The sequence below is a fragment of the Cyrtonyx montezumae genome, unplaced genomic scaffold, assembly GCF_038088225.1.
Source record: "Cyrtonyx montezumae isolate F1298 unplaced genomic scaffold, pur_monq_1.0 scaffold_1, whole genome shotgun sequence".
NCBI classification, from domain to species: Eukaryota; Metazoa; Chordata; class Aves; order Galliformes; family Odontophoridae; genus Cyrtonyx; species Cyrtonyx montezumae.
Genome location: NW_027071825.1, coordinates 10375360 through 10389884, shown reverse-complemented (window position 1 = coordinate 10389884; position 14525 = coordinate 10375360). Strand labels below are relative to the sequence as shown.

At 36.4% G+C, this 14525-nt stretch overlaps 1 protein-coding gene across 1 annotated transcript in view; it reads right to left on the bottom strand.

The window, feature by feature from the left end:
• Positions 1-368: 368 nt before the first annotated feature.
• The window catches only part of ST6GALNAC3 (ST6 N-acetylgalactosaminide alpha-2,6-sialyltransferase 3), a 197797-nt gene continuing 183640 nt past the window's right edge, over positions 369-14525 (bottom strand). The window contains exons 4-5 of the mRNA XM_065740547.1: positions 2777-2884; positions 369-1204 (exon numbers count right to left, since the gene is read on the bottom strand). Of these exons, the coding sequence (XP_065596619.1) occupies positions 1018-1204; positions 2777-2884 (295 nt within the window). The 3' untranslated portion in view covers positions 369-1017. The remainder of the gene's footprint in view (positions 1205-2776; positions 2885-14525) is intronic.

Here is a 14525-nt window from a genome sequence, read left to right as displayed (position 1 = left end):
CATGCTTTATGGACTCCTATTAATCCTCACAACTCCCTTGTGAGGTAGATAGGCCCATCTCCCAATTTTTAAAGATGGAGAAGCTGGAAAGATAAATTATGATGACTAGAAGGGAAATACTGTCAATACTGCTTTTGGATGTTGAAGCAGCTCAGAGGCATAACTGGAGAAAATGGAGATGCTCATGTGACAGCCTGAGTCTAAGCAGCTTAGATACTGACAGCAGGCTACTTACACCAGCCAGAGGTTCAGCATGGGCTAGACAAGAGAGCCAGGTCACACACTGCTGGAGCAAAACTGTTGGACAGCAGTTTCAAAAAGCATAAAACATATCATCCAAGGTGGTGCAGCCTGACCAGGATGGAATGCAGCTGCATGTTAGAAGGTATGAATTAATCAGGAACCTTGAGCAAGTAATATTTTCTCATGTGAGAGCTTTGTGCAGTTCAGGAACTGTCTTTAACTCATCTCTAATTTTTGCATACACCCAAGCAACAGCATATATCAAAGTATTTAGGTATTTTTTAACATTTGCCCTCTCACAGAAAATACAACTATACCTTGAAAGTCTGTATATTTCTTCATATTTCCTTTGTGGAAACTTTCTGCTAATACCACAGATGTAACTAGTTCTGCAGTACTTTTGGTACTGCAATTGAGACACAGACACTAATTTTAATTAACTATGGCGATGGACAAGTTTTAAAGGACAACCAATTTCCCTGTGTGCATTTGCATATACAGGAAATCTCATCTGTTCTTAACTACTGAAGTAAAATCCAGTTAAAGCATAAAGTGCATTGGATGGAGTAAAATCCTTAGAAATAACAAGCAATGTGTCTGCCTTCCACAGTTTGATTAACTTTGCTTAACAGCTGAACCATCACCCACTGTGTCTTCTGGTTTAATTTACTGTTATCCAGGCTGAAAAAGACCTGCCAGATGTAAGCAAAATTATTGTAAACTGACACAATTTTGTAATATTACGTTATTAAGGGAGAGTTAAGAAAACCAGTATCAAGATACCGTCCAGTTGGGGTGTGTAAATATTATTGCGTGCTTCTTGGCCCATTTAGCAAATACTTTCTTTTCTGTGATGAACCTATGGCCTCCATATGGAGCATTTTCATGCAGAAAGTATTCTTCGCACTCATCTCTTCCTGGCTCATAATAATGGTAGGGAACTTTGCGAAAGCCTTCTGACCTGGGGAAAGAAAAGACAGACTTAAGAATTATTTAGAAGAACTTTAATATATACTGCACCTGAATTCACTGAAATCCTTTCCATGTATTGGCACTTCATCTCCTTTTCTAATTGCACAAGGGCTTTAATTATGGCATAGTTTGCATGAATTGTGTTTCAGGAAAGAAATCTAAGTGTATCTTTCAGCATATGCTAGTTTTATCAGTCAGCGAGAAGCTGAGGGTTCAGCTCTTCTGGGTGCTGTACATTCAGTTTGACCCTGAGGAACTATTAGTTCATAAAGCTCCATTCCAGAGAAAATATACTCACTGAGTAGTCCAAAATCTTGAAACTGGTCCCTGGAGTGGACAAATAAGGTAGTTAGGGTCACCTACATTCCAAGTAGGTGATGCAGGTAGAATTGCAGCTATAGGGAAACCCATTCTTATCTGCTGTCAGCAAACTTAGGTGTTATCCATGCCATTAACTGGTTTTACATCTTGGCTATGCAGTGACAGCTCAGCTGAACTCTGTGAGGACAACTTTAGTTTTGTCATTCCTCATCTCAGGGCACCTAGTGTGTTTTCATAAACAAAGAACAACATATGTTCATTCCATCTGGATGACTCAATCAGTGGGATCTGCAAATTCTAAAAAGTCTCTCTCTACACTTATGATATCCTAATTAAACAGCTGTGACTCAAATGCCTTTTTTGAGGGCTGGTCTGCTGGAATAATTGCCACACTGGAGTGATGCAGAATATGAAGTGAGGGTCTGTATGACCCTGCTGTAGGAGCTGGGGGCTCTGTGCTGGCTACATGCGGGACGTGAACCAGCCTGGGTACAGAAAAAAGGACTTGGATTAACGTCATTTATTATTTATGGCATTTCCTGCTTTTGTGAATGAGGAATTGTTTCATTTTATGTTTGCTGCCTTATACTGTAGATTCAAGCATTTAACGTGGACTTTTAAAAATAGTGTTTATAGTTATGCTTCTGACAATAGAATTAATCCATTGTCACTGTAAGGTCACTAACAGTAGTTGGTTGGAATTTATGTCAGTTTACTGTGATAAAGCCTGAAGGACTTGTTTTATTATCTAATTAGAAACCCCCTACTACTCCAAACAAGCCATATATAAACTAGAAAGTTCAAGTAGGTTGCTCAGTGGTGGTAAAATGTAATTTCAGGTAACTATCCAGGATAATCAGTTTCTTTCACTTCCAGGTGTAGTTGGCATACAGAGAACTAATATATTAGTATTTCTTCTATAGCAGTAAAGTACATTTTGTCAAAACAGCAACAAACTTTGTTTCCAGCTATTTCAGAAACTGCAAAAATCTTTGATTAAAAATGGTTCCTTATGACATCTGATGTTAGGTTTTGTTAATGTTTTAATTTTATCAACAGCAAATGCCATATCAGTACTAAGTATGCTTACAATATTGTGTCACATCAATGCAAAACATTGGGAAATGGCTGCCTGATCCTTCTTTTTTTTTTATTTTATTTATGATATTAAAATCAATTGTGAAATTTTGACAAGACATCAGCATTGTAGATGCATGAAAATAATTTCCTGTGATCTTACTTGCAGTAGGTGTCATTTATCATCCCATAGACATGAATTCCATAGCAGGCATCCATAGCCAAAATTAAGGTAAACCAACCCGTACTGAGATATGAACCTGACTGGACTCTGTAAAAATACAACATACAGAAAATAAATTGCAATGAGAAATTACCAACACTTTATCAAAGAAATGTAATCTATTACTTGGGACAAAAGACATTAAGCAACTTGACAATCTGTCAAAACTATACAATTATTTTGAATTATTTATAGATACACTCTCATCCTTGCTGGCTTGGGGCCTCAAGCTATTGTCCGCAGAAATAAAAACTACAAAGTTAAAATCTGAAGTCAAACATTTCATCTCCCATATGACAGAAAATTATTTATTTGTATATTCGAAAGATAACAATTACTAGAGTGTGTAAAATAAGATTACGTTCACCAGAAAGCAAATTACTGGCAGAGTTAAGCTGCATGTATGTGGGTATTCACCATCCTCTTCCACAATCAAAATCTTATATCCTCTACCTAAAAATTCGCACAGAGATTAAACCTTTAAGGTCATTTTGGTGGAAAACTATCTAACACAATGCTTTGAAAAACAAAATGTTTTGTCCGTCTCTTTGCACAATCCTGTGCTATCATTCTTTAAGACAACCAAGCAAAGAGAAAAGCACAAGAGTGTGGTGGCCAAATTGATAACCTTTGCTAAAATAACCAGTTTTATTAAATCAGTCTAAAAGTATTACCTGCGTGAGTAAGAAAAAATGTCATTCAAGGATTTAACTCATATATTGGCTTTGTAAGCAAATATACGCATTGGTAATTACAGACCAAATCTTGTTCACTTTACTCACACAAGTGTTATCAGTGGTGGACAGGGAGGTAACAAAACCACACATAAGATCTGAGCAAGCACTACATACTGATTTACCTTGTAAGTGATAATAACTCAATTAGCACTCAATGCTTACAAGCTGGTTGAAATCCTACTTTGTGCATGTATGGTTTTCAGTTTGATTGAAATCAGTGGAAATCGTTATCTTGAAATTATAAATAACATGTCTAATTTCCAAGAAGTCATAGCCCTAGCTTTAGTTCATAAGTTTGAGAGAGCTTGCAATGAGTGGGAGAAGGGGATAATTTAGCTTTATGCCATGTCTTCCAGCTTTTATTCTGGGTACAGCAGGGAGCAGTCTGTTCTCCATCATAAGTTAAAGTAACCTAAGGTTTGTGCTTAATTAAGTTTGTCTGCAAAAGAGCTCTCACGTAGGCCTATGTGCAAATCAGCTTTTCTCATCAATGATATCTTCTGAAAACATTTTCATCCTGGTGTAGGAATAAAGCTTTCATTTGAAAAATAATATTTATTTATATATATATATATATATATATAGCAACTTATCCAGCCTATAAAATCCAGTTTTTATGTGAGACAGAGGAACCAACTTCAGGAGCTTCTTCCCAATCCATAGCATGGACATACCACAGTAACTTCCAGTTATATCTATCAATCAGTGGTTTCTGGCTCAGATTCTCTGTTACTTCCTTGCTCTTTCTCATTGCAGTTTGACAAAATACTAAGAGAATGGGTAGAAGTTTACATGTACAACCTTTATAATGAAATTTACCGGACACACATGAGACTGAGATTTATATTCCTGCTCTGATGAATGCTTAACTATTATGGAAATTAGATAGACTCCAAGAGCTTTACATTCCTCAAGAAACTCTAGCTCTTTAAACAAATGTTATTTTTCAGTGAAAAACAACTATCTTAACTCCTGAAGAGTTCTCCTGTACACAGGAACAGTCAAAAGACTCAAGGCTACATCTTCCATTCCTGTCCCATGTCTGGCATCCCTCACAGCATAGACACAGTGAACTTCTATCCTTACTCTTCCCAGAAAGTCTTTTACTCTAGGGGAGCTCCTTTATTGAGCTGCCATTATTGAGTAAAGGAACATTCTAGAAGAAAGAAGTATAGGTTTTGCTTAGTGCTGAAGAACGACCAGTGGGAATAGAAGGCAGGGTGTTAAATATTCATTTTTCCTTAGGTGGAGACTGATTGTAACTGTATTTCTTTACTTGACATTGTATAGCCACAAAACTGTACATTTGTCTGTTCCTTTAGGATCTCCATTTCTTCAAACAGAACGTTTCTCAAAGCGAATTCCCAACCCATTTCATGTTATTTCAGAGTAGCATTCTGCCATGATAAAAAGCTGCATTGCTTCTAACTTCGTTCCTGCTCTCGCACCAGAACATTATCCTTGAACTTTTAAAGCCATTTAAAATCATAATAACCATTTATAAAACACTGTGAATATCAGGATCCTTCCAATAATGGATGTTTATTGGAAAATACTGTGTTGTCAATATTTTAAAAAAGAATTAATGGATATTTCCTGTCTTGTTTTAATATCATTGAACCTTGGTCCTTTCATCTATATACTACAGTGGCAGAATAAATAAAAACAGCAGAGTGAGTTTCTAGATACCTTTCCTGGGAGATGAAGTACATGACAGAATATAGATTATGTGTTTTAAAACTAAGTACTTATATTCCTCTCATTTTTTTCCTCTGAAGATACACTGGAATACACTTAAGCAGTGGGGACTCTGGATGACTTGGTAACACCTTAGATTTCAATCTAATACTGTAAACATACTTTCAAAATTCCAATGAAAGCAATAGTAGAAGTGTGAAAACAATTTTAGCTGCCCTTAAAAAGTCATAAATCTTGGAATACCTTTAAAAATATCACTCCATAAAACTGTAGTGCAAAGCAATGTCTCAGCCCTTGCTATTATGCTAACAACATGCATGCAATTTTTTTCTCTACAGGAGAGTTTAAAGTTGGTTGGGTTTTTTTTTTTTGGTCAAGTCTTTTTGAGTCCTGAGTGAAAGAGTTCCTCTTGTTACTGTAATTGCATTGAAATTTCAGATTTTACTTTTACACTAGAAGTAAAAGAATCCTGCAGTTATACATAGCACCTATGTTACTGCACAGATCTGAAGGTAAAAGAAAATTAATCTCCAAATAGGAAAAATAGGAGTTTGCTAAGCATCATCTGTAGAAGTACAAAAAATAGTATAGGCACATCTTCTGTGATATATGTGCACATAGCAAATCCAAAGTTCTTCCCTATGGCTCAGAGTGACTTTTTCTTATATGATAAAATTAATGGAGCACCAGATCTAGGCAAGAAATTGTCTCAACATCTGAAGAGAAAATAATGCACTATTTTTCAAAAAAATACATTTGAAAATGGATGATTTTGCTTTCAAGATGTGATTTACAGCTGGGTGCAGTAAGAAACACAATGCTCACAAAAAGTTACTTTGTCTACCTTGAAAAGGAAAGTTTATCTTGCATACTTCCTACATTAGAAGGATTCTTAAAGAAATGTTATTGGGATGTAATTTGTTCTGCTAAATATCATCCAGCATATGCTTAACATTAAACAATTAAAAAGACCAATTAAATCAGTTTAATTAAGATGCTTAAAACAAAGTAAATGCTTGTCTGTAATGCTCTTTGTGAAAGTTTAACAATTTAACATGTGATTATTTTATCTCATAATATAAAAATGCCAAGAGTACTAGTTATTTGCAAATTGCAGAACATATAATTTGCACTTTATTTGTAGATTCTCTCAACATGTTAAGAAGACTTTTCTTCTGTATTTTAGAAGAAAATGGTAAGAATGTATCTACAGTTACTAGATTTGTCATATGTGATACAAAAAAAAATAATAATAATTTTAAATACACGCAATTAAACAGAGTTCCTTTGCCTTAGCTTTCCGATATGCTACAAAAAGCATATGAAAATGGAGTACAGAATGCTTCATAAAAATACTCCAGACTGAAATTCATCTCAACACCTATAACCATGCTTTGATGTAGGATAAACGAAGGAAAATTGTTTCCTTCTTTCATCAGAGGAAAATGAAGGTATACTTTTTAATCATCAAGTGCATGCGAGTTCAAATTGGGTAAAAATTTTTGCTGTCACTTGAGTTCTGATTTTTACCATAAGATTCCAAAAAGCTATTTTCTTTATTTGCTTGTTCCAGGCCCTTTATGTGGACAATCAATTGTCTAGCTCAATGCTTCAGTGGATTGTAATTTCCAGTGAGGAGTTTTGTGTTAAAATTTAAAATTGAAAACAAAAAAAAAAAGTTTGTTAAGGTGGAGACAATCAGTAGACAATTTCAAGTCAGCTTGATTCCAGAAAATTAGTTAGGAGCTTATTTTTTATTCTTTCCTTGGAGAAATCAAAGAGCAAAGAAGGTCAGTTAAGAGTGTTAATTAAAGGGAAAATCTAAGAAATATAGGACTTCAAGAAGCTGTTTAGTAGCGGTCAAAAGTATTAACTAGACAAGTTTTTTGCCTCGTTTCAAAATATTGCAGTAAAATGGAACTCAACAATGACAGATTGAAATGACAAGATTCTCCAGGCCAATTAGTTAATGAAAACACATCTTTCCATAAGTGCTGTTTATAGACTCGGATCCTCAGTTGACCCACCTACCAACACTACTGACTCAGCGGCAGTTTTACTTGTAGTAGCTTGTCAGACCCTGGGTTAGTAGATAAGTACAAGTGTTAGTCTAACCAAAGAGTCCCGTAGTGCAATCAGCAGAGGCTGAATAACTGGAGAGGTCCTTCAGCACCCTAAAAGATTTGTAAAAAATGGTTTAAAACAAATAGAAATATTTTCAATAACAGAGTTGATATTTGTTTAAAAGCTGTTCAGGTAGATATGGCCCCAGTACTTCTGGATTTGTTCCTTCAGGACATCAAGATCTGGTTAAATTCCTGGGAGCAGTGCGCATGCTCTGGCTTTGACTGGCACTGCCACTCAGGGTGAGTGACCCTCAGGAGTGAGAGGAGAGAGTGCATCTCCCCTCTCTCCTCCGCTTTTGAAGACTTCCAGTTCTTCTCAGGGTGACAATGGATTTCTGAATAACAGTATATTTTCTTACAACTAAAAACAATACAAAAGAATTACCTACTAACACAAACTGGTGATCCATTACTCAATTCTGTGCTAACCGAATTAATGCTGCCATTGTACTTAATTTGATTGAGATTTCTGTTTTTATTTGTTTGTTTTCTGAAGAGGGAGCTCTGAAAGTAACTGCTGAACAACTCTTTGGCAGATTAAACATTTATGCTCCCCAAATCACAGATTTGGTCTATGTCTTTCTCTTCATTGCAAGAGTGGATTTGTACATAATTGATTGGAGCTAACAGACAAAATTCTCCCCACCTCTGAGAGAACAGCAAGGCTCATTTTCTATGCACCTCTCCTTTGAGAAGCATATATATCTTCTCATGCCAGAAAGCTGTTAGAAAGCTGGTACAGGAGAAGACTAAGACTCTAAATGCTGAAAAGCATTAGCAATTGCCTAGATTTAATTCTATTTTCTGTATGACTCAGTGCTTTGTTGCTAATAATTTCATTATATACATTCTGCAGAAAAAATAGCACAAGAAGAGCAATGAGCCAGATGCCAGCACAGAGAATTGATTTCACTTGGTAAAATGGTTGCTGTTTCTGCATTACAAAGATACCTGTTAGGCAGTTGTTTATCATAATTATTCATTCTTCTGCATGTGTGTGTGTGCACGCATGTGTTTGCTTTGCATTTCTAACGATGCAGGACATCTAATAATAAACACCCATGCCCCTCAAGCAGTGAGCAGTCTGTCTCACACATTCAAAGGCCCACATGGTGCTTCAGGTCATTCTGAAAAGTGAAACGTTTATATGTGGACAGCTGTTTTATTATCCATTGTGTATGGTTTCATGCAAAGCTTAAACAAGTGGAATGCATTATGAACAGCACAGACCACATTCCAGATTCAGACAGTGACTATGCCCAACATGATGTACCTAGGAGTGAAAACCTGATGCCCACCTGCATGCCCAAAGGCTTGTCAGACCATCCTTACATCCTTACAGAGAATCCGGAAAATAAACTGCAGTCAGGTTGCATACTGTCCATTTGATCTGCAGAAAATATAGATCTTCTATCTATATTTGTATTGCACTAATGGAATATAGAGGAAGAGGGCAATAGTCCATCTCAGTTGAATTTGCTACAAGTACATATGAAATGGCAACTCCCGGGTCACAAACCAGCCTAGGAGAATCAAAAAAGAGATGTATAAATTAAATCCAATGTCAAAATGGCCTTAAAAAAGAGACAGAAGGGATGCTGCTGAATTAGAATTAGAGTTAAGGAGGAATGTGTTACTGCAGTGACTGAAATCCAGACAGCATCTGCTTTGGTAAGTGACTTATGCATATAATTCCCATCTTTGTGGTCTGTGTAATATTTTTTTTCTTTCCTCTCTTCCTCTGCTCTACTCAATATACACATGGAAACCAAAAACAAAGGATGAAAAAAAAAGTCAATGTAAAGAAATTGACTTCTGCTGCTCAGGCTTCTGTATTTTCCTTGTTTCTGATTTCTTGACCTGACTTTAATGCACCTTGTCTCAGTTGTGAACTCAAGCAGCAAAAGAAGGAAGTTATTTCATCCAGGCAGAGAGGGCTCCTTCAGACACCTGTGCTGCAGAGCTCAGAGGAGAAAAGGAGAATTCCTGTTTATCAATAGTAACTATGGAGGTCTATCTAGCTTGCTGCGAAGTGCACAGGAAAGAACCTAGACTAATGAACTAGTCTAGAAGCTAGATTAATGTCTTCCTTCCAATGTATCTGTACTATTTTCAAGCTGATTCTCAAACAGGAAAGCATGTGCTGTTCTTTTCATGTTGAGTGGCATTCCCTTCAGAGAACAAGAATTGATAACTAAATTTTTTTACAGCTGTTGAGCTTCGGCAGTTCATACTTACTCTTCGGATAAAAACTTGGTGCAGATCACTTAGAGAACAGTAAGCCACACTCTTAGACCAAACAAGATACTATTTCTTTTTGTACAGACAGAACTCAGTTTCCTTTTCTTCCCCACTCTCATCTTTCATCCTCCCATTTCCAGAAATACACATTACCTTGATTTCTTTTGAACCCTTTTCTTCATTTCCATTTCATAAGTAGAAACTGTGGTCTGAGGCACAACTGATGCCATTGCATGTGCTCAAGCTATTAGTAAAAGATGTATTTTGAAAGTGCCCTGCTTGCAGCTGCCACCTGGGATCAGAAGTCAAGCCACTTATGCGTGATTACCAGTAACCTAGGCCCAGAGGAAGTGTACAGTGCAGAAAGAGAAATTGAAGTCCATGGCTCTGCATATCTTCATTAGCACTTGGATTTAGTTGACAAGCAAATAGATGTTTAAATCAGAAGATATCCGTGATGTAAGATGTCGCTGAAAAACTTGTTCCATTTTTTTTATGGTTTTTTTTATACTAATAACTGTCACAACTACTCAATTATATTTGTTACGACTACACAATTATATTTGTAAAGACAGGAAGCTAAATTCACATCAGCATATTTGAGGGACAAGCTGTTGGCATTTTTATGCAGTCCCTTTTCTCTTTGGAAATCACCTGAGTAAAATTCACTCTGCTCTGAACTCGACAGGAAACACAGACCTTCTGTCGTATACCTGTTTAAGGCTTGCTCTACAATAAAATCAGTTATGCTTGCAGGGATTAAAGCAAATGGGATGTAGTGCCAACTTCCCATGACAATACTCTATCATGCAAGTTAGTTTTGGCACCACAGCATACTCCTATCCTGCTATTCTCCACTTTCCATTGGTTTGGTTAAAGTCTTCCTTCAAAAGAGCTCATCTCTGAATTCTGGTGGCATGAGAATTGATGGCTGCAGCCTTGGCATTGGTTTCATGACTTCTGTAGGGCAGCTTTATTCATTTGTCTCCTCATCAGAAACCCACAGCCAGTTTGGTGAGCACTGTTTTAGCATTTTCTCATCGCGCTAAAGGGAGCAGAGAAGGTTTTAAATTTTCATTCTCTGCAACTAAAAATGAATCAGAACTCAAAAGTGTGTCAAGTGGAAAAAATAAAAAAAAAAAACAACCCACAACACTGACTTTTTCCTGTATCTACATTTAAATCAACACTTGCTGTCTTGAGTCTGCACATTTTTTCTCCAGGGAGGATGTAAACTAAACAGAGCTGCAGTTAATCCAGGATCCCCAAAGAGAATTAATTAGGCAGGCTTTCCCACCCTTTTCATTTGGTACTAAAGGACACTTACTACTCCTGGCTGCATATTTTAGTGAAATCTATTGTAGGTGAACACAGAAGAAATTTCTCGATTAGCTCTTATCTTGTCAAGACAAGGGACTGAAAGGAGTTCCTCTAACCTTGGCTGAAAGCAGCATGAATTTTTCATAAAAACAACTTCTATTAGTTTTTCTATATTGAAGGCAAAAAGTAAGAGAGAACTTTCTAAAGACACACATTATAAGTCTGTGACATTGGGATGAGAACAGAAGCTATTATAACAGTATTTTGTTTTACTGCTGTGGTGAAAATGAAAGAAGAGCTAGTACGAGACCAGTCCCTAACTGTTCATCTAAGTGGGGAATACACTGCACCCTATGGTGAGCTGACTGAAAGCACACTGATTCATATCAACTAATATCCTTCTGAATATTCTATAGTCAGCAGTCACTCTTAATTCAACCACTGCCTCTTTGATGTTAACATGGAGGAAAGGGCAGTGTGGCATTTTCCTCCCTACACTTTGAATTTATCTGAGAACATTGCTTTCCATCAGGATGGATGCTCATCCACAAAAATATCATGGAGGTCTAAGCACTGCACAAATGGGTAGTTTCGCTTCTGGAAGTATTACCTGGAAAAAAAAGATAAAACCTCCAGATGAGACGTCCATCAGCACATATCCCTCTATGAACAACTTGTCTCCTCCCAACTGTGGTGTTCTTAAATGTTTCCTGATATTCTAAAATTAGTTCCTGACTTGTTGCTAAATTACTGATTGAATATTTACGTTACAATAGCATTGTGAATCTTCACAGAGCAAGGGTGTATACTCCCATGTGACAGCCTCTGACTCAAAGAGTTTACCTATCAAATCAACAAGAGAAACAGATTCTTAGGAGAAAATGCACCTCCTAGTTATCACAGATGCATATTGATGTTTCCTTCCTTCCATTTAAGACAGGTACCTGAGAAGTAATTTAATGTTCATGCTGAAATCTTCCCACCAAGTGTAGTGGACAGAATGCAAGATCTCCTACTCCTGTTCCATAGAAACTTCTTACAGTACTGTATTACAAAGCCACATTTTATGAATTCAAATCCAGAACTACAAAGAATGAGCTGTGTTATTTACACTGTCTATTTGTACAAACCAAACGATCATTTTAGGTTATGGAACATTTTTAGCAAAAAATGAAATCTTCAATTCAGACAAATTATTCTGATGTAGAAAAAAGGAGATAAAAATAGAACTTGTGTGGATCTGAATTTTAATTCAAATGCAAGTGGCCATAATTTATCTCATCATTCAAGCTTTGAAGATGAACTGCTAATTAACACAGATGTTACTTTCCCCTTTACTACTGTAACTTCCTCCAGATTAACTTCTTCCTTAACATAGAAAAGGAAAATATTTGTTTTGTCTTTTTTTAATGTAAAATTCAGTAAAACACACACCCATATTTAGAAGTATCACACCACTCTTTAGTTACCAATGTTAGGTTTTAGTTTTATTCTGCTTTCTAACAAACTCACCTCTGTTCAACTGCCTAGAAAGAAACAAATAATCCTGGCCTCTGAGCTACTGAAGCATCCCCTTCCTGCTCCACAGCTCTCTACACAGCAGCTGGCCTTCTGATGGGCACCTCTCCATGATGCTAACTGTGACAGAAGATATAGAGGTCTAATTAAAGGTTCATTTGAAATATAATGTCCCAAATCCTCACAATGTACAAAATTAGCTTTTGTCTCTCCCATTCTGTTCAGCAAAAAAACACTACATTTATGCAAAAGGATTGTCTGGAGGCAAGATGCCTGCAGCCACTGACATGAGTATTTACCTTGAAAGCAGCACCTTGATTACAGACAAGACAGATTAGGTAGAACAGATAAGGAATCATACTTTTCTTTTTTTTTTTTTTTTTTCTCAGACATTTATACAACAAATAGTACGACATAGCAAACTTTAGAGAAACTGGATAATGCCACAGAGAAGCCCACAGGAAAAGGATTTATGGATCAGGCTAGTTTCCCTTCTAGTCCACTTTGTTGTTCCCTCAGCATTGAACAGAATATTTTTCCCCATACTGAATAGACTACAGGAAGGTAACTGGGCAACTGTACAACTGGAAGCTGGGATAAATGCTCTGAAGAAGGATTTTTACAGTTTTCCTGCTATCAACTGAAGTAACAAATTATTTTTCTGAGTCTCACAAAATCTAACTTTTTGATCATGGCAAACTCGAGGAATATAGGACTAATCATCTAGCCAACTCACTCTCAGTAAATGCTAATGCCAGGTTATCAAATATGGTGAAGAGTTTAATTAGCTGCAGTGACTTGATATTTTCAGTTAAACAAAGTGATGAGGACACAGTCACAAAGCCAGATAGTGATTCATTGCTTTAGAAATAAATGCTCCGGTTACTCTTCAATGTAATGTACTGTTCTAAGCGATATCATATCTTCAGTGATTCCTGGTATAAAAAGTTAAGATTTGGATACATTGCCAGTGAAGCTGTGCAGGCAAGCAGCTCTTCACAGTGCTGCACACCTGACAGCATACATTAGTGGAGGCCAATGCTGTTCTCTGGATATCAAAGCTCAGGACATCAAAGTTTATGGAACTGATATCTGGATGATTTTCATTACAAACACTAGAACAAGCTGATTCATTACAACTATAGACTATAGCCCACTTGCAAATGACTCCAGACCATATTTATTCGTTATCAAATTGCAAAATTCAGAACTGCCAAAAATCGATTATATAGTTATATTACAGAGAACCTCAGGTAATACTAATCGCTACACTGCTGGCAGGAATACCAGCTTAAAAATTAACAGTTCAATCACACACAATACCAGAGATAGCATCACAATTAGCTTTACAAAACAGCATCATTCTTTATGAGGCTTTTTCTTTTCCTCTTCATGCTATTTGACTGATAAGCCCTCGCCAACAAAGACATTATACTAATTACAATTAGTTATACAAAGTGTGGGACAACTGAAATGATTTATTGATTTTTCCTCACAAAATAAGCCTTATTATGAATTCCAAGTGTACAGAAAGGAGAAGCCCCAGATGGCATGTTTACTCCAGACACGTATGAACGTGAATATGTATACAGAGGCACTCAATCCATTTAAAACTTTAATCTTAAAATAGTTGACTGGAAAAATCTTTTAAGCAATTAAATTTCTTTTTCCCTAAGCAGTAACATGTGAGGTACTAAGCCAAGAGCGGAGCTGATTTCTAAACAGATCTCAGAACTAAGAAGCTCTTCCAGAAATAGTTAAAAATAAAAATAAAAATAAAAAAAGTAACAGTGCCCAGGCCAACCAGTATATGTATATTTGTTATGCAATATTACATGAAATCTAAAGACATACAAAGAATGTGAAGCGGCGTTAAATATCTTTCTGTGTTTAAATATCTATCAGTCTTAGCAATTGCTTCATATCTAGGCCTCAAGATAATGCAGGAATCTTTCTGCTTTGGTTCTTCAGGAATTCATTCTAGCCATTCCTTCAAGACATTCCTTTGCTTTTACCTTGCAATGTCATGAATGCTCCTCAAATCACATT